This window comes from Solanum pennellii, chromosome 9, assembly GCF_001406875.1.
Source record: "Solanum pennellii chromosome 9, SPENNV200".
NCBI lineage: Eukaryota > Viridiplantae > Streptophyta > Magnoliopsida > Solanales > Solanaceae > Solanum > Solanum pennellii.
Genome location: NC_028645.1, coordinates 80,500,115 through 80,520,098, shown reverse-complemented (window position 1 = coordinate 80,520,098; position 19,984 = coordinate 80,500,115). Strand labels below are relative to the sequence as shown.

General features: G+C 34.2%; 1 protein-coding gene across 2 annotated transcripts; it reads right to left on the bottom strand.

Annotated features, from left to right (window-relative positions):
* LOC107031658 (putative ion channel POLLUX-like 2) lies at positions 1–17,313 on the bottom strand. Of its 2 annotated transcripts, none has more exons than XM_015233098.2 (24): positions 17,065–17,313; positions 15,587–15,663; positions 15,258–15,376; positions 13,958–14,244; positions 13,393–13,464; positions 11,619–11,703; positions 11,404–11,502; positions 11,179–11,333; positions 10,995–11,099; positions 9,803–9,889; positions 8,842–8,926; positions 8,614–8,761; positions 7,896–7,972; positions 7,726–7,806; positions 6,616–6,807; positions 6,420–6,533; positions 3,749–3,841; positions 3,526–3,652; positions 3,382–3,458; positions 2,303–2,350; positions 2,118–2,187; positions 1,949–2,022; positions 617–727; positions 1–544 (listed from the first exon to the last, which is right to left on the bottom strand). In XM_015233098.2, the coding sequence occupies exons 1-24, from the start codon at positions 17,133–17,135 to the stop codon at positions 455–457; spliced, it is 2,544 nt and encodes an 847-aa protein (XP_015088584.1). In that variant the 5' UTR covers positions 17,136–17,313; the 3' UTR covers positions 1–454. The 2 variants fall into 2 exon arrangements, with proteins under 2 accessions (XP_015088584.1, XP_027767567.1); XM_027911766.1 differs by having other exon boundaries at positions 11,619–11,694.
* Positions 17,314–19,984: the final 2,671 nt, after the last annotated feature.

Genomic DNA, 19,984 nt, shown 5'->3' with positions numbered 1-19,984 from the left:
TTATACAATTGGGAAATTTATTTATATTTTGCCACACACAGTACAAGTTATCAAGAATGAATCTTTCTTTGTACACTGAATAAATATAATGTATCATTTGTCTGTATCAAAAACTTGCAAGATTTGGCATGAACTTAAAACTCTTACCTCTATTTTGAGTTGATGGTTCAACCAACAAATGTTCTCATTTCCCTCTTAACCAGTGATGGAAGAAAAAAAAAACGAAAAAAAAAAAAAAAACTCTACTGTTCAATCGACGATTTTTTCTTTGCTTTATTTGTAACTTTGATGTATTTACAGTAACTTGCATCTCCTTGTCATGTTTGCTCCTTGTTCTTTTTCTTCATCAGTTGTAAGAAGCCAAGAACTGAGACTGGCGATCCAACATGGCGTTCGTTGTAGTTGGTGTAATAAGAAGTAAGGTGCTATTTGTGTAATTTTGCTTGAACTGTAATCAAGAGTTGTTTTCAAGTTCTGATATCACTATCAGACTATCACCCTGTTCAAGAGAAAGGGGTTCTGATTTCGGGATTGGGTTGATAACCTGCAATGGATGAGGCATTAGGTTGAGCTCTGAAGTCCGTTCTATTTACAGAAGCAAATCGAGATTCGATACCTTCTTGTTGTTCTTCACATATCCGATAGCAATTTCTCTTCGCAAATGTGCTCTTTCAGAAAGTTCAGCAAATGAAGGTTTCTCACCTTCTTTCATGTAAAGCCCAATGTCCTGTAAGTGGAGGATGAAGAAAAAAGTTACAACCAAGTCAACAGCTCTAATAGTTTCTGTTTCATGTCACAATTTAATCTACGACAAACTCATCTCTCTTTCTACAATCACCTGTGGCGTCCTTAAAAGGTCTTAGAAGGAGAATAATTATCGAAGACATTCTTGTAACACCATTAGGAAGATGAAAGAAAGGGGAAAAGGAACTCAAAAAGCTATTTCTGGCCGCAAGGGTAGTAGAGAAGGAGAGGATCGACTGTCTCTTGCTTTACTTTATCAGTAAGGCATTTCTTGCTAGATTGGAGTGACTTCTTCAGCTGACTAAGGTGTTTTATTTGTGTGTTTGCAACATCTGAAAAGAAATTCGACACTCTTCCACCTTGGAGCAAGCATCGTAAATTCGTAATTGTAGCGCTATAGAACAATCCATAGGAAGCGGAGCAACCTCTATGTATTGCCCATTCACCATCATTGGCGAGTCTGGTACAACACCCTCGAAGCATTTCTCCATTTCTACCATTCTATTCAAATTCTATCTTTTACATTTTCATCTAACATATCATTCTCGGGAAACATCGAGCCTTCGTATTTGAATTGTCTACATTAAGCACCACAATCCCATCTAATCTCTCATCAGCTTTACTCGTCTTAATGCCAACTCCCAGAGCACAGTCTATTTTACTTCTATTAAAACTCTCAGTCTCTAGAATGATTGTTCATAAATCAAGCTTTTAGTTGACATCTCGTTAGTTTCATCAGTTAACATAATATCCTATGCATATAGCATACACAATAGGACCTAAATATGGGTATTATTAAATATCTCATCTATAACTAGGGTAAACAAATTAGCGCTCAATGCAAAAAATCCTTTATATTACCGATTACTGTTCTCACACTTGTCACAACTCGTTCTGTCGTTCATATACTTATATATCAAATATTCACAGCTTTTGGCAAATGAAGCATAGATCAATTAAATAACCAACAAGCATGCCTGTTAAGTGCACCATTGACACAAGCGCTAGTTGGTTTACATGCTCCATTACAGGAAAGTGGAAACACATGCCAATTCCTTCATGAACTAGATTAGACACAGAGAGGTGAAGCTTATATAAAGGTTCAATACATGAGGTTCAAGATAATTGACAATAATCTTATTTTAGAAGCCAACTTTCTTTGTCCATTTTCACACCTTCTATATTTAAAAAGGCAAATTATTACCTTAACATATATTTCATCTCCATCGACATTCAAAATATCTTTCCAAACCTCATTCAATTCGCTATTTTCTGCAACTGTGACAAAAACAAAACAAAAAACATAATTCAGGAATCACTTCAAACCTCACTAAGAAGAATCCATTTGGCCTTTGTAAGGGAATATTTGAAACCTTGAGCAGTCACAAGACTCATTACTTCCTCTGAAGCAATGTACGTGAGGGAAGGCCTGATTCTTGTAATCTGGAGAGCAGAACATAAACACATGCCATCAAAACTCCACAACTCGAGAAAACAAAGTCATGACTTACACATTCATTTAAATTAACCAAGAACAGTCTTTGTTAGAAACAAATACCTGTTTACCCAATTTGGAATCAACAATCTCTGCAACAAGATTTTGTACCTGCAATTTGATCATTGATTCAGCAAAGCAGAATATCAAACCAATCAGTAGAGTTATCGATAATTTCCCAAGGAAAAAAGATACAGGAATGGTGATGAAATAAGAATGTTTTCTTCAAACATCAGGATACCCTGATCAGAAGATTTGAGCAGCACCCAAACCATTACATAGTAGCATTCAAGTTTTTTATGTGCTTTCTCAGGTCATAGATGCAAGCACAGGCACCAACAGCAATGTTGTAAAGCTTATGTAAGAGATTGTTACTTTGTCAAAGAAGGTTGGTAGATACATTTATGATGTTGAAGGTTACAACTTACAACATGCATCTTGAAATGACTAAGGCGGTACAAACTCTATGATGCAAGTAAATGAAATTGTTTTCTTTGGGTTTTAAGATACCACCAACGAAGTGAAAAGAACAAAAACTCAGAGTAAATCTACTATCCCTTTTCATTTTAGGATTTTAGTGAATATAAAAGTATAGATTGGCACAGATAGCTATCTAAATTAGTCTCTGTTCTTATTTCCAAAGAAGGGAGCCTAGAAGCGACGGTAAAGTTGTCTCCATGTGACCTGGCCATGGGTTCGAACAATGGAATCAACCACTGATTTTGCATCAAGGTAGGTTGCCTAGATCACACTCCCTTGAGGTGTGCGGATCCTACATGAACACCGGATATGCTTCGTGCACCAGATTGGTTTTTTCTTCTCCTTATTTTCAAAGAAGGCATAGTTTTACATTTCTAATTGTTTGCGACTGCACCACGGGATACAAAAATTTAGTACAGGGTAAAAAGAGTAGTTAAACCGTGGTACCCCCCCCCTCCCCCCCCCCAAATCCCAGTACAATATATCATGTTTTACTATTCCTAAAACCCCGTTGTTCATGCATGTCCAAAATCTCCCATCAATCTCTCTGCATAATTACAAGCACTGAAACTTGTTTCTGATTTGTAAAAGGAATAGAGGGAGGGGGCGCATCCAAGATACGAAATTAGATTTGTTAAGACAGACATATTTTGAACAAATACCTTCACGCCAAGCTTGTTGCAGATGTTTTCAGCAAGGAGGAGAGAATATACAGATTGCTTGTCTGCCTTGGATGCATCTGGAGAAATGAGATACAAATTTAAATGTGCGTCTATATCCCACATAAGATAACACCATTTTGCTACCTCCAAGTAACCATTCTCTATCAGATATTACGACTATAGAGAACGGAAATTCTTCGCCTTGTTTAAATGATTTTTGAATGTTTGCAATGGTGTCCGTCAGCATGTCATAGTCCATTGGGCTTCCAATCTGTAAAATATTATGAATATGGATAGATTAAGATGGACAGTTCCAAATCTAATCCAGGTAATCAACATAAGATAATGAGTCAGAACTCAGAAATACCCTATGAGAGACTCGAACATTTTTTAGCTTTCCCTGGCCAGCAAGTCGGCTAGCTGTATGTCTATCATCCATTGGGACATCAGATAACACCTCCTACAAGTTTATGGGATGCAAAACAAAAGGATACATAAGAAGACTTAGTCTAGTAGTAAGCAAATCTACAGTCCCTCAGTCATAAATTGTAAAATGGTGATAAATTCAGATGCTAATCTATGACTGCTGTGTTTTCGAAGTAAGACATTTCCTTGAGACTAGTAACATGTTAGTATATTCAAAAAACACTAAACCATTGAAAAGGCATATTACAAAGAATCCAAAATCCCTGCTATGCACAAAATAAAATTTACATAGAACCTATCAATAAGATTCTACTTGTGGACAGTTTCTGGATGGAGTTTGCTCTTTAGTTATAGACTAGATAGTGTAACAGAGTAACTCCTTCTATTCCTAGTAATTTTTTTCAACTTCTTGACGCCTTTTAATAGAATTCTACTCACTTCATTAAAAAAAAATAAGAAGGGCGTGTTGAGAATGTAATTGAGAAAATAAGAAGTTGCTCTCTAGCTATGTAAGCTTTGAGATTAGATGGCCGCACACTTCAACAAATATAACAATTTCATTTTTCAAAGGATTCTAGGGTAAGATGTCTACATCATATCCCTTAGGGTGCGCCCCTCTTCCCCTTCCCCTGCTAACGCCAGATGCTTTGTGCACCATGCTACACTGCCCTAAGGATTCTAATCATTCTGACATGACCATCAAAAATATCTTATACAACTGAAGTTATCAGAATTTTTCATCCAGCCACCTAAACTAAGCTCTTGCCTATTGAACACTTGACCATTGCTCTAACTTCATCATTAAACAGATTGCTGAAACAGTCAAGAAAATAAAGTGTGAAGTTCACACACTAGAGACATGGCAAAGAACCCAATGAGAAAAGACATGTGGCTCTTTATCCCAAATAATTTAAGAAAAGGAAGAGAGGTTTTTTTCCCTACTCTCCCCTTCCAACCCACTCTCTTCAGCTCCATTGATTTCTCCCTACAACACCATTGATGCGATGGCTCAAACTCCCCAATTTCTTCTCCCCTTCCAACCCTCTCTCCCTTCACTGACATATCTTTGCATGATCTTCACTCTCTTTGGTGTCTGTCTACAAAATTCCTTTTCTCTCTCCTTTTTCTAGAAATCATTGTTTTTTTTGCAACCATGGCGGAAGAAGAGGTCGCCACTCATCAGCTCTATACCCAAGTCCAAAGCTTCCCACTTCAATATCTCCGACCAAGATGAAGTGAAGTCTCTTTCGACAAGGCTGAATCAACTTTTCAATCACCAGTCAACATCCTGATCAACTATGCCTGTGTGCTTGATAGGAAATACCCCTTCATCCTAAACACAACTAGAGAAACTTCCCACAGACATTCGAGGTAAAGTGGATGGCGGGTTCATATGCTGCAAAGAAGGTGCTAACAGAATTAAGTGTGGCGGAAGCTGTCCATTTCCAGGGAAACTTGGACAGTAGAACTAAGAGTTGGATATAGAATTCAAGGATGGCAGATTGTTGGATAGTTTAGAGAGAGGGATCCATGGGATCGATGAGGTGTTGGGTCACTGTTTACGTATTTGTTTCCCAAGAGAAGCTAGAGGAGAAGAAAGCTGGTGGTAGCAAGGTCGTTTGTGGTCTGTAATGGTAGTGGTGAGGTGTTGGTTTCTGTTTCATGGGAGAACAGGTGGCTGTGGTGGTTTGTTGGTGAGATTTAAGGAGAAAAATGTTGGGGGATGAGTCTTGCTTTGAGATGAGAGATGAGAAAAGAATTAGATGAGGATGAAAATAATCCATGGCAGCTCATTTTCAATGCATTCACGTGCTTAATGTATGTGATATCCATACTATGTACCAAGTTAGCCACATGCATCTAATAGGCATGTTTGAGCATAGATAAGTGTTCAACAGGTTGTAGGCTTTGTTCAGGTGGCTACGTGAAATATTTGAACAGATTTAAGTATGTATTAGGACTTCGATTCTCGTGAAAGTACATAACAGACGAATATTCTACATTTTACCACTTCTCTTGATTTCGAAGAGACATTTCACTATCAGCCAAAGATCCACATGAATAAATTAATAGCATCTTTTCATCAGGAAGAAATCAAATCAACTATTTTCAATGAACTGGAAACTTTTATGAACAATATTTCACACTCAAAATCAATTGGAAGGTAGCATAATCTGTTAACATTAGATAACCTTAAATGAAAGAAACCTCCTCTGGAATATCTTCCTGAAATGTGATCCATAAATCACCTCTCTTCATACTACAGCAGTGTTGTCAAATAATTCATTTAAAAAGCAATATGGTGTAGAAAGGGCTGACAGAATCATGTTATTTTTTGTGTCAATCCGTTGGGTCTACTTGGAAAGAAAAAAAAAATCCAAAACAACCCACAACTTTAGAACCAAGCCTTTCAGTTGCATTTTACATTGTACCCCTTTTGAGTTTGACAACTTGATTTTTCCTTGTCATGAATCTCAGAAATACTGACAGATGTCATGCTGAATCAAGAAAAGTGTGTTACCCCATAACAAATTAAGAAGTTAAACATCCAATTATCTCCGCCTATAGTGTAGAGGTTAGAGATGGAGGTCTTCCAGAAGAGCATGACTTACCAGTGTGCTGCCAGGTCCCAGATAATTATCATATTCTTGAATCATTTCCACAATATCAGCCCGCCATCCCAGCATTAATATGCATTCTTTAGGTCCCGGACACCAATCAGATGCCTGAAATTTAGATACTTACAGAGTTAGCTAAAATACTCAGCAATGAAGGTGGCAGGTGCAAAGCATTTCTAATATGTTATACCTTAGAGCCTGATTTTGTTCGTTTCACTATATTCTCAAGACGTGCTTTGGTTATCTCCAACGTACTACTCCTGAATTGTCCATTCTTTTCTACAGTGTGAGAATCATTTATGGCATTGTCACTTTCATCAGAAATATTTGAGTATGCCAGCTGCGGCCTTTTTTTACCATGAACAGGTCCAATAAACAATACCTGTATGATTCAAAGTGAAAGAATCAACATGCAAGTAAACTAAATTAGGGGACTAAAGCAAAAAAATATTTGAACTTCGTTCATTTTTCAGAACTTCCAGATGAGAACATACACAACATTGTATGATCGAGTCAATTATAAAACAAAGTGAACAGTACATAAAATTCCTGCTCCCGGCACTATAATGGTGACACTGCAACTACTATCATATTCTCAACTCCCTGATCTCCACACCGGAACAGAAAGATAGTAATCATTGGAGCCAGAAAGGAGCTGTGGATGTCCCATGGAATGACTTAGTGCTGTAACACTTTTTACTCCTTATAATTGTTCTTGATCCTTTACCTAAAACTGATGATTTCATTAAGACCGAAGTAAAAGGTATAACAAGCCACTGATTATTATTATCCTCTCTCATTTATACATGATCTAGGGTAGATGAAGATGTCCACAGGAAGACCAAACGCAAGGCATTATTGGCAGAAATGAATCCACTTCACATTCAAACTGATAAATCATCAAAAGCTTAAAACTGTAGAAATATATTCATTACAACGGCAATAATGAAAGCAATAAACACCTGTCTAAGGGTTCATCTCACCTAGTTCCATCAATCTGCTTCTAGTTAATATTTCTTTCTTCTACTTGAGAATAATGTACGATGGCTTATAATAGATGTACAGTTTACAAATCAATATAAGCATACAATATTTTTAAAGGACTGATGCAGAATAATAGATCAGTATAAAATCAGTGTATTGTGTGTATCATTATACTTTCACAAACTAGGTCCCCAAAAGAAGCTAGTGTATAAATTTTTGTTTCTCTGCAGTGATAGTCCAAGTTAATTTAACATCTACAGTTGGATTATTTTATTCATATGGGTGACACAACTGCAATATTTAATGTTGAACATACTTTATCAGCTTCTTCCAAAACTTCTTCATCCCTTGGATGGAAATTTATCTTCCCTTGTCGGTAGAGACCACAAACAACAGCCTGAAAGAAAAGCAGAATCGAATATGACTTCCAAGATCTACAAGTTTAAGGAAATCGCTAGTTAAAACCATTCTAGTCAAATAGACTACCTCTTGGAAGCCACGTCTTAATTGCTTATACTTTAATCCCACCAGGTGAGGGAAACTGCAAAGATTGAATACATTCTCTGCCAGATGAAACCATGCTCTTCTTAGAAAAATGTGTCCAATCATGAAAACAATTTTATGTACATTGTTGTGATAATTTCACTATCAGGATATTGCAAGATGTATGACATGGATTTATGCAAAAAAGCAACATAATATATGAAGGAAAAACTTCAACGACCAGACACTTCAGACTTGAAATGTTATCCCACAATTAAGGACAGAGCAGACTTCCGGTTCACTGAGAACTTTGAGAAACTTAAGAAGACGCTAGTGCTTTGAATTAAGCACGGGATGTCAAGGTTGTGGACCACAGAATTCATAATGTCTTAAAGAACTTAGCTCTTTACCAGACAGAACAAAAGACACAATCAAACTGAAGTTGATTTTAGTACAAATGGTTACAGGTAGATGAAGTAAAAGAAGCTATCTAGCCATCATAACCTAACACGCTGCATGATATTTTACTCAGGTTTACCACTCCACCAGTGGATGATCCAATTTTGGACAAAAATTAAATGCATTTGAGACCGCTATCAGAATGCAGCACTTGAAACAATGGAAGACAATGAGATACCTGCCAAATCTTCCCTTTCAGATTATGTATTCAACAAAATAACTAATGAAACAAAAATGATTTAACTGAGAAACAGTATATTACTTCGATAATTAAGCAAGTGTTTGTATATTTTAATGAGTCCCTTTTGGCGAGAACATTGAACAAACAACTTTGATGCGACATTCTGAACAGGTTCCACTCTCAATCCTGAAATTGACTTTAAGAGTTCACATGTGTTGGAGCTCGAAACCTGAAAGAAATCTGGGAAGGAGTCATTAACTTATAAATGATGATTCGAAACGTTTAAAGTATTCCTCCAAAGAAACATACCTCAACTATGGTGGGCACAGAGATCATTTCTGGAAGGGGTTGAAGGGCTAGTACTGAGAGAAATGCATCTGTGTCGACCTCATACCTAATTAAATCAAGAACATCGCAAATAAGAAACTAAGAAGAAAGCACAAACACAAAATTTAAATTGAAGATACTGCCATTAATTTATAATTAGGGAAGTGTAGACATCAAAAGACTCGGGGAACCGTGCATGAAACTACTCGCAATAACCAGAGACCAAATCACATACATGTCCCCTGGCGTCAGGGGATAGGGCCTTTTATAAGGTCTAGACTTAAGCACTGAAGTTTCAGATAACATATTGAGTTTATGTGGCATAGTTTAGTGTGTTGTATTATTTCCACATATTCTGTCTATGGCTTACAAGTTACAACGACTCTTTTTCAGAGATCATTCTCATAATCATATGCATACTGATTCAATCAATATAGATCATAACTGACAACAACTAACCACACTGAAACTTTAATCTGCAATTTTAACTTCTCTGAAAACGCGGTATTTTTTAAATTACATACAGTAAATGCTTCAGTGATCTTATAGTCCAATTATAACCTATAACTTAGGATAAAGGAATACAATTAGCCTCTTCAAGTGAATATTATACTTTAACCAGCTGCTAATGTGATGAATTTGATATTAAGTTTGCTTGTTATTTTCCAAATATTGAACCAAAACTAGGAAAAACTATCAAAACTCAAGAATAAAATTTCCTGAAGTCCATGATGTCAATAGAATTTTTTAAGTTGGAGAGAGTGGTGCTCCCATGTCTATGTGAGGATAAATTAATCATAGAAGTGATAGTAGTATTTAGAAAGCTCAACTAGAAACTGTCTTCTATCCCTTTGACCACTTACCATTTGAAGAGAACTAAAGAACAAGAAAATTGATATGGAAATTAGTTTGTTATGTGCGCAAGGTAAAACAAATCACCTACCTACTTCCCTTCGCTGGAAGTATTACAACGGCACGTGCCTTATTTGCTGCAGCTCTTTCAAATGATTTTGTCATACTTAAACTGCAACTGTTGGAGAAAATGTATGAAAATATTAGATTAAAGGCAACTGAAACTATAGCAACTTCAATTTGATCAAACAATAGCCCAGGAAACATGGACAGACTGAGGCCTATGAACCCCAGGCCTAAGTCAGCTTATGTGATCCTGCACAGCACAACAAAACCCTCTTGGAAATCCAAACTACGATCACTTGAAGTTTTGACCATTAGCAATATATACAAGTTAGAGGAATTTTAACTGCCTCTCCCTCTTCAAAGTGAGGGAGATAGATGCATACACTATGCTCTGGAGTAAGACTGGACCAGCATCCGCTACGGAAATATGTATCTCAGCCACCCATATCAAGTCTCAGGCTTGAATTTGATAATTAACAGGACTAGAGTAATAAAACATGATATTGTTCAATGCTAATCATGAAATCAAGTTTTGGGAGTATTGACTGCTTTTTATGAAAAAATCAATCTTATTCATTGGAAGTGGGAAAAAAACAGTTAAGCTTTTTGAATGAGATGTAGATTAATATTCAATAAGGTTTCAAAGCAGTCAAAGAACCTCAATTAAGTAGCCACCCATAATCAAATACAGTGATTTGATTAGCTCATGGGAAAAGAACCCATACAAGAGAGAGTAACTTCAAAATCTAATAAGATTAAATAAACAAGTGCTGACCCTCTCTAGACAGTACTAGTTTTAAGAGATTGCAGCGAAATTTATAACATCATTTACAAAAGAGCGCATTTTACAAAGAGGCACCAAGCCAAAACATGTATTCCATCTAAGCAGTTCAACAAAATGGATTTAAAACAGCAAATGTAGCACTTCAATTCTGTGAAAAAGGTAAGGATTTACAGCTGTAGCACATACATCTTTCTTCAAGGAAGAATCTTCTATGATATTCCCCTTATTCTCTTTTCCTACCTGGAGCTGGATTTTTTTTCTTATTATAGAGAACATACGCAAAGGAAATCTATATAATTAATGGAGTAGCTTCACTAGGAACAGGCAATCTATAAAACTAATGAAGCAGCTTTACTAGGACTTGTTTGATAGTCTATAGAGATTCCCAGACCTCTGTAACCTTACATATTTTTCTTTATGAAGTGAGACTGACCTTTTAGTAAAGACATCAATGTGATTGAGATCTTTGGTGATGTTGTCAGATATTTTGTCCATTTGCTTTCGTGGAAGATCAGATAGCAGAAGAATTCTCTGCCGCCTGCAAACAGGTAACTCCACTTGTAATATTGGCAGCACAATGCATATTTTGTACGGTGAACTGTGAGCAATAATATTACCTGGCAGTGGCAGTACCTAAGCGAACAGCAAATTCGTGGTACTTATTTAGCTGCTTTAGTATAAAGTTCAGATGACTGTTAACTCCACAAATTATAATATGATCAGTCTCCAACACTTGCATTTGTGCTCCTTCTCTGAGTCTTTGCATATTATTCTGTCGAAGTGCTTGTCAGGAGACTGCCTGCTGATATTAAGCTTGAATGTAGCATTTTTCAAGAGCTTACCCTAAACTGTTCAGTCATGGTGCTCAATAGGCGAGAGTAAAACAGTATGCCCCATATGGCAAGGATGAATCCTATTACACGTTCAACTCTTGTTCTTTGCTGCAGTCAAATGCAAGTCCATTCAGTAATGATAATTGTTATGATCTAAATATTGCTAATCAGTAAGAAGATTACATTTTATCAACAAAATCAAATGTGATAAAGATAAACCACACTTTCAGGTGAGTAGATGATGAACAGAGGCATGCCCAGGCCTCCCATAAGCAGTCCTCCAAAGAATAAGCACTACCCCTGCGTTTTCTTCATGATGAAAAATATCCATATCAGCAAACAAACATGTGGATAGGGAAACAGCTGGAGAAGAAAATTGAATTATGAATAACTTTTCGTGTAAGGCTTCAACAAAATTCACTATCAGAAACAATATGAGACGCGATAATATAGTGACACACACAATGAAAGCAAGTGATAAAACTATTCGATGGATAAAAATAAAGATCATATCCAAAAATGTTACTTTAAATCTGAAAGCAACTAAACCACCAAATTTTGCCATATTTCATAAAAGGGAAAGTGAAAAATTGAAAAAGATTCCTAATACACTACAGCGGTTTCAGCAATAGGAAAAAAAAGGAAAGAAAAAAAAGGAGAGGTAAAGCGAGGAGAATAAGATCACAAGAAAAGTAACATGACTGACGGGAGCATAGCATAACTGAAACCAAATAAACATGCAAGTCGCTTTATCATGGGTTAAAACCACATTGGAACTTGAAATAAACTTAAGCTTGGCTTCTATGTTGCTCAGACTTAGGTACAGGTATCTGATCAAGGTACGGATCTAAAGGTTGGATTGATCATCATATAAATTTAGTATTCAAGGGTATGGATCCGAGTACGGATACGGGTTCTGTGATACGGCCAATAAATGCATATTACAACATATACAGTATGTATTTTTGATTAGTCATAAATTATTGAAATAAAACTAATAGAACTTCATTGTTATAAAGACCAATATTTTATTTTTATCTCGCGTAATAGAAAAGCATTCTCATACTTAATATAACTCTCTCTATACATACGACATAAACCCAAAAATCAAACCATACACCAAATCAATTTATACTTCTCTCTCCGTCATAGAATGTGGTTAAAGTACTCAAGATAAGACCAAATCTGGTATAGAACCCACATTCATACCCATGTTGTGTCGACACGGATGCGAAGGAATTTTCAAGAGTCCACGGAACATAGCTAGGCTTTGTACGTATGGTGCAATTAAAAATCCAGATAGCATTTATTTTATTCAACAACCTAAAGAACTTTCAACTTTCTTAAAGTGGTCATTATTAGTTGATAGTAGCTAACTGAGAGCATATAGGACACGTTTTCACCATTAGCTGATAGAATATATGGCTTGTTTTACTAGACATGTTGAAAACGGTTGCAGCCAGCTCTGCACTTTGATTATTGCAAACCTAAAACTAACAATAGAAGTGTTTGCTCAGCAGCACTTCACTTTTTAGCTACTGCGCTTCACCCAATTCGACATGGTATCAAAGCAAGAAGAGGTCATTGTTCCAGTTTCAGTTCCATCCATCAACAAAAATATCTGTGTGTGCTTGCCCAAGGAATCACGCCTATGTGTGAGGGGCATGCCACAAGACCCGAAATAAATAAAATAAAATATACCCTATCTACCAGATTAAATTATTAGCTGAGGTGGTTACGCAATTCAATAGAGATAACTAGTTCTTCAGCAACTGAAAAACTAATGACCTCTACAATAGGTATTCTGGTAACAAAGGCAAGATAAATCTACAAAATGCTTCTGCTAAAGAATGCGCTTTAAGAAGATCTTTGGATATTAATACAAGGGGGGCTTACTCATCATTTGTAACGAGAAATCAGATCTACTTATAGTTTTATACATTTGTAGACACATTAGCACAAATAAGTATACTGAACATCATGTCTGGAAGAGTTTACCTGAATTTATAGAACAGAAAACCACCAATCATCACAAATGAGAAGCATGATACCAAAAGCACAACAAAAAACCTGCACAAAATGGAATAGATGATTCACATGTCTCCGGAAATATCCAAATAAGGCCTTATACTGTATCTTTATGAATGCGCTACAAAGAACTGACATCTGCACGTATGTTTTCCGATCTCTTCATACATTATAATCGTAATCTAGTTATAAAGATGGTAAGCATGTACAAAGAATACAATTGGAAGTGCATTATTGCACCTGAAATGAGAGAACTTAGTAAGTTTAGATGACTGACCTAAAACCCTACTAGTACAAGCCCATGAATACTTGAAAAGTTAATAGCATTATGATTCAGGTCCAGAACAAATTAAAGAAGTAACGAGTAGGAGTTTCCTGATTCAAGCCACCTATGGTTAATTTTTACAAAGCAAACTTTTATTCTGTCTCTAGGATGTTCCATGATGTCATTTCTGCACCCATCACTGAGCTAAGTCATTGAGAAAGAGAAATAGAAAGGTAACCTACTACAAAGGAGGTATAATTGGCTACTTACATGGCAACATTTTTCTCTAGTTGTATGTTGAACAAATATATTAACCGTGATAAACTCCATTTGATGTCTTTCAGTGAAGGAAAGGACACATCTAACTGAAGTGGTACTGGATTATTCACGGGCTTAGAAAGACAAGCAAAAGGGAAACTTTGAGCTCCTGATGTTCGAGTCACAAAGAAGGATAACTCTTCGATCATCCCCATCTTCTTACCAATAAGATTTAGAAGTTTCAATTTATACAGGAAATAAGATGCCAACGAAGCTATTACGATTTTAGCTGGGAAGTCCTGCACATGTAGACATTCTTATTAGTAAATATTTACATGATATGACCGATCTACCTTTGAGAGTTCCCAATTAAAATTTCGACATTGCAGAAATTGGTTATAGAAGAACTGGCACAAAGTTGGTCAGAAAATTGCATCTCAACAGGATACAGAATGGAAAAATTCCTTGGTATAATGGAAGTGGAATCAGCTGAAACAATAGAAGTAAAGAGGTAGTTGTATAATTCCAATGGCTCCAATATGGAGCAGAAGTTAACATTATCAAGAACCAACCTTACAACTTGATATTCAGCTTTTCCTCATAAGACTTTTATAATATTACATTAAACAACTAAGCCTCAGTCACAAACAAGTCAGGGTCGTCTAAAATATTATATTAAACAACTGAAGAATTTGACACCTACATCAGTTCTTTTGAGACAAAGATGGCATAATCTAGAAGTAAAGATTTTCCAATATACTGGCTGCAGTGTCATATTTACAGAACTAACATAGCATCCAAATATTTACTTCATTGAAAAATGGAGTTTACCCTGTACTATGATGGACTAATTTCCTCCAGATCGCTGAAGGTGCTCAAACTTCAGATTCAAGGTAAAAACTGAATCAGAGGCATATCATGAAATTCTAAGAAGGGTCCAAGGAAAATATGTATGACTACGTTTCTTATGGACAACCATCAAATTCAGTTGCTTATCTCTTCATTATTGTTAAGACCAACTTCCAAAACTTAGGCGGAAATACTATAATGCTGAGAGATGTTATTTTGCCTTCAGTAAACAATTCAGAAGCAGGAGCAAAAGCAACAAACTTGAGAGAAATCTGACATGGCCCTGCCCAAACAACTGAATTCTTTTTCTTGATAAGTAGCAGAACCATTAAATTACATCATACATGGGCGAAATAACACGGCACTAAATCTAAGGAATAAAATATTATGTATTATAGAATCCTTAAAATATTCTGTTTTAAACAGAAACTAATGTACAGTTAGTGCCAAGAGGCATTGAAACCTGAGAAATATTCTTCAAATAAATCTTCAATGGCTGCTGATTCAAATTTCCCCTGATATCCATGTTTCCTGGGGAACTTAACTGTCTGCATGTCTTCTGTTGAATGCTTGGCAGGTTTCCTGGTTGAAAAGAGTAACAAGCATTACCAGGATGCAGTTCCAAAAAGGAGGAGGAGGATAGGATCTCAATGGACCACCATCCACCAGTACATCAAGGTTCTTCAAGACATAATGATGAATTATCAGCTTTCATGAGCTTCAGCTGCATTGGAGCTTATTTTTGGCATAAATACTCATACAGCATTGAAAATAAACTATCAAGGTACTCACCTTTACTTTTGGCCAACCAGTCATTCATGTAAAAAGTAGAAGCATGGTTTCTCCGACAGGGACAAGCCAATGCCTTCCTGGAAATGAAACAGCTTTAGTTAAAACAATATGCAAAAAGGATAAGTTCTATATCACGTGAATATTTTAGGCTGTAGCTGCAAGGCTTAGCAGCCCTATGCACAAACAGTGGCAGAGCCACATTGTCATTAAATTTGTTAAATCAGAAAGATGCAACATTTTGGAGGAAAAGAGGCTGGTATAGCACTACACGAGACCAAGATCCAGTATTTCTAGACACCGGTAGTCTGGATTATAACAGAGATAGAGTGGGATATTCTAGACACCGGTAGTCTGGATTATAACAGCTTTGTTAAATTTTAAATACACAGAACATTGGGAATAAAGAGACTTACAACAGTCAACCCTTTGCACTGAACAAATCAAGTATTGCAGCTGTTTCTTCCACCTTAGAACACAGTTCATCTATTTCAAGGAATATAATCGGCGGACTATGCCTTGAGATTCAGAAGTGGTATTCTACTTTGAAGACAACAAGATATGTGACTAACTGAAATGGAAGATTGTCCAACACTAACTATTCTGTTTACAGGAGTTGGTAATAAATGCACATTGCAATATGCCTTGGCCATATCTGTGAAGATGGACGAAACAGCAGAGCCAAAGTGGTTAAGTGATGCAAGATATTAGCAGGATTTCTAGTTAATCCCATACCACTACTCCTAACATAATGACTTTCTTATTCCGGGACTGGAAAATCCTGTCTATTAGCATAACCGTACCAGCAGTTAGACTAGCACTCTCTCCCCAATCAATCGGGTTGTAAGATAGCTGACTTAGTTTGATCCTATCCGAATGATGATGTATTACTTCTGTTTTAATAGAATATTCAATTCGAAGATAAAATCCCAAATCTCAGATTTGCACAAAATCCATGTTATGTTCATTCAATCTTTATAGTTCACTGTATGTCATCACAAGTATATGGTACACAGGATTATAATATATTTGATTAAAGTAGTCAACTTCAGCATATAAACTTATGTATTTCTTTTTTTACAATAAGATTTATGCAATTAGAACTTCAGAAACTACACATAGATGCAATCCAAGCTTACAATAACTCAACACACCCAAGAGCAAGAACAGAACTTTCAAGTGTCTAGCATTTCACCATAGATTTTGCTGATTAGCCATGAAATTTGATTAGATTTTGAAAATTTTTCTACAAAACATCTTCAAATTCCCAAAAACCAGATTGCACTCAGTTCTTGAGTGAAATTTCACTTCCACTCAAAAAAGTTCACATTTTTCCAAGTAATTCTATAAGTGTTACAAAAATGCTTATCCAAACACAACTTCGAAAACTCAAATTTTCAATTTTCAACTTCAAAATTATATTCATACTAACCACACAATACAAAATATATTCATGAGAAACATAATAGAAACAAACAAACCTCTTAGAAGGAGAAATCTGATAAATTCTTGGATTCTTTAATGGAAGTGATGGGCAATGCAATTGAAGCATTTTTCTGTAACCCCTTTTCTTCCCTCAAAATTATGTAATGACCCTTTGAAGAATTGCAGAGAATGAAGAGATTAAATACATAGTTTTCCACGAAATCTTTTTTTCAAGATTCTAATATAAGAAATGCACTCTGCGAATATAATTATGGAATGTGAAAAAAAAAAAAAGGAAAAAGATATTGGCAAGGAGTAATGTTTTTTGATTAATTTGACAAATGGTTAAAAACCATGAAGGTTCGGGTACACCTCGATTAATTTTATAATTGTCTGATACTTTTTATTTGTGTTCGAATTTAAATCTAAGATCTCATGATTCTAAAATCACACCCTTAATGCAATTTTAATGATCAACCTTGTCTTTTACACGATTTTTAAATAATTATTTTTTATTATTTTATTTATATTTTTGATGTTGAAAAATAATTTAAAAGGAATAAACATTAAAAGAAATACTTAGAAAGGAAATATAGCGCTAGAGTTATCCAAAACTAAATTGAAATCGACAACTCGAATAGACAAAAAGTTATTAGTTTATCGATAATGAGTTATTAATTTAACGATTTTGGTAATGATTTTAATTCTTTTTATTATCGGCATAATGATTCTTAATATTGAGATTTTTTCTTACAGGTTAATCCGATAATCGAATGGATATATAAAGTCCTCCACTTAGATTTTCATACTTTTATTTTTGATCGTTTCAAACTCTTAGTTATTCTGCATAGGATGGTGTTTGTTTTTGCGTAAGTGCAATTTGTCAAACTCATATACATTATTCTTTTGATTTGTCACATTATTTCTAAGTGTTTTTTAATGGTTTCTTTTGTCAAATCTTAACGATTAAATTGATAAAGATCAATAATTGATAATTTTATTTGTTTTTTTACAATTCTATAATTATTTTTAATATATTTACAAATCAATAACAGCTAAATCGAATCGATATATTTGGATTTCGAACGTGGGATATTTTTATGAGTATCATAGAAGGGGGGAAAATATGAATGTATTATGTATGGTTCTTTTAATTTTTTTTTTCTGAAAATATCAAGAAATGGGTCTTTTTTGGCAACATTTAAAAAGGGATATAAAAAGTATATTTCTTAAATATCATATTTGTCATGATTATCAAAAATATCTAAGTATATTGAAAAGTTGAAATATCATAATTCTAAAATTTATTTGCCACAAAAACAATATATCAATGTAGTTTTTGAAAGTGAAAGTTTGGAAAAAAAACAAAAACAAAGTATATGTGTACCTCATTATAGGGTGAAAAAAATGTTTTTTTTATATAGTTTGGAGTTAAGAAGAAAAAAAATAAAAATATGACAGCAATAGTAAGATACAAAGTAAATGAAACATCAGATTATACTATAAGTTGGAAAATAAAAAATTATGTTAATCTCTAGTTCCTAACCTTCTACTACTTAAAGTTAAATATCAAATTTAATATTTGTACTCATATATCAAAGTTCTAACTAAAGCTAAAATAAATTACAATTTTATTCGTGGATAATTGGATATTTTCTTTTTTTTTTTCATTGGCCTTGTCATTTTCAATTTTTTTTTGGCTAATTAGGTCTATGTAATTGAAGTTCTAATTCAATTTATGTGGTCTTTATTTTCTTATTAGTCTCTTAAAAAAAGAATTACAATTTTTTAAAATTCAAAAAATAATTGACTTAAATTCTTATTTGACCTCTGATGTCAACTTTATAATATCACAAAAATATGATTTCAGATCTAAAATCACAAATTTTAAAAATTATATCATCGCACAAATATTTCTTGAACGATGTCTTTAATTAAATAGGATCAGCGAAGAAATATATAATATCACTAATTAAGTGAGTGAGCAATGGATTGTATGAAGACAAAATTAATATATTTAATGTAATCTCATAAATAGAATCTAAAATGCACAAATTTTATCACTATATTAAAAAAAAAAAAGATAAGCTTTTTCTAATAAACTCCTGAAGTAAAAATATACCAAAAGCATGTATGACATAAGAAGATTATGAGATAAAGAAAATAATATGAATAACATCATATAACCATAAGATTGAATTACTAATTTTGTATACTTAAGATGACATTAAAATGAAAAAAGAAAAAAAAAACATGTTATAAATTATTAATAACAAAATTACAATTCCTATACTATAATTTCAAGATAATTTTATCTTATCAATAAAACAATTATTTAACAATCTCCGATACAATTAACGTCTAATATAAACGAACATATAATCACATGCCCATCAAATGAATGTCAAAACTTGATGCTAATTATGTTCATTATTAAAATGCCAACTTGATTAATGTTCATGTTCATAAATTAGTTATCAAAATCAATTATTTTATATTTATACTTATTATTTAAGAAAAGTCACATGGCTTTAGCCTATATCTGCTGGTTCCATGCTACAACTAACCTTTCATTTGTTGGATCATTCTTTAAATAATAAGATATGATAAATAAATAAATAAATGAAATATTTTGGAAGAAAAATATACAATACAATTTTTAAAAATTATATTATTATTTACAATACAATTAAGGATACAACAACTCAGAAAAGAAGAAGAAGCTATAACTAATCAATGTTTGTCAGCATTTTTAGATTTGAAAATGAATTCAAGTGGTGGAATAATTTCATAATATTTTTCCTAATGAATACCTACTCTACTTACATTATATAGCAATAAACTGAGATATACCTATTTGTTTTTAACAAAAGTAAACAGAAAAAGTTAAACTAAATACATCAACCACTTCACTTTCTATATAATTATTATTATTATTATTTGTGCAAAAGGTAACATTATATATATATATATATA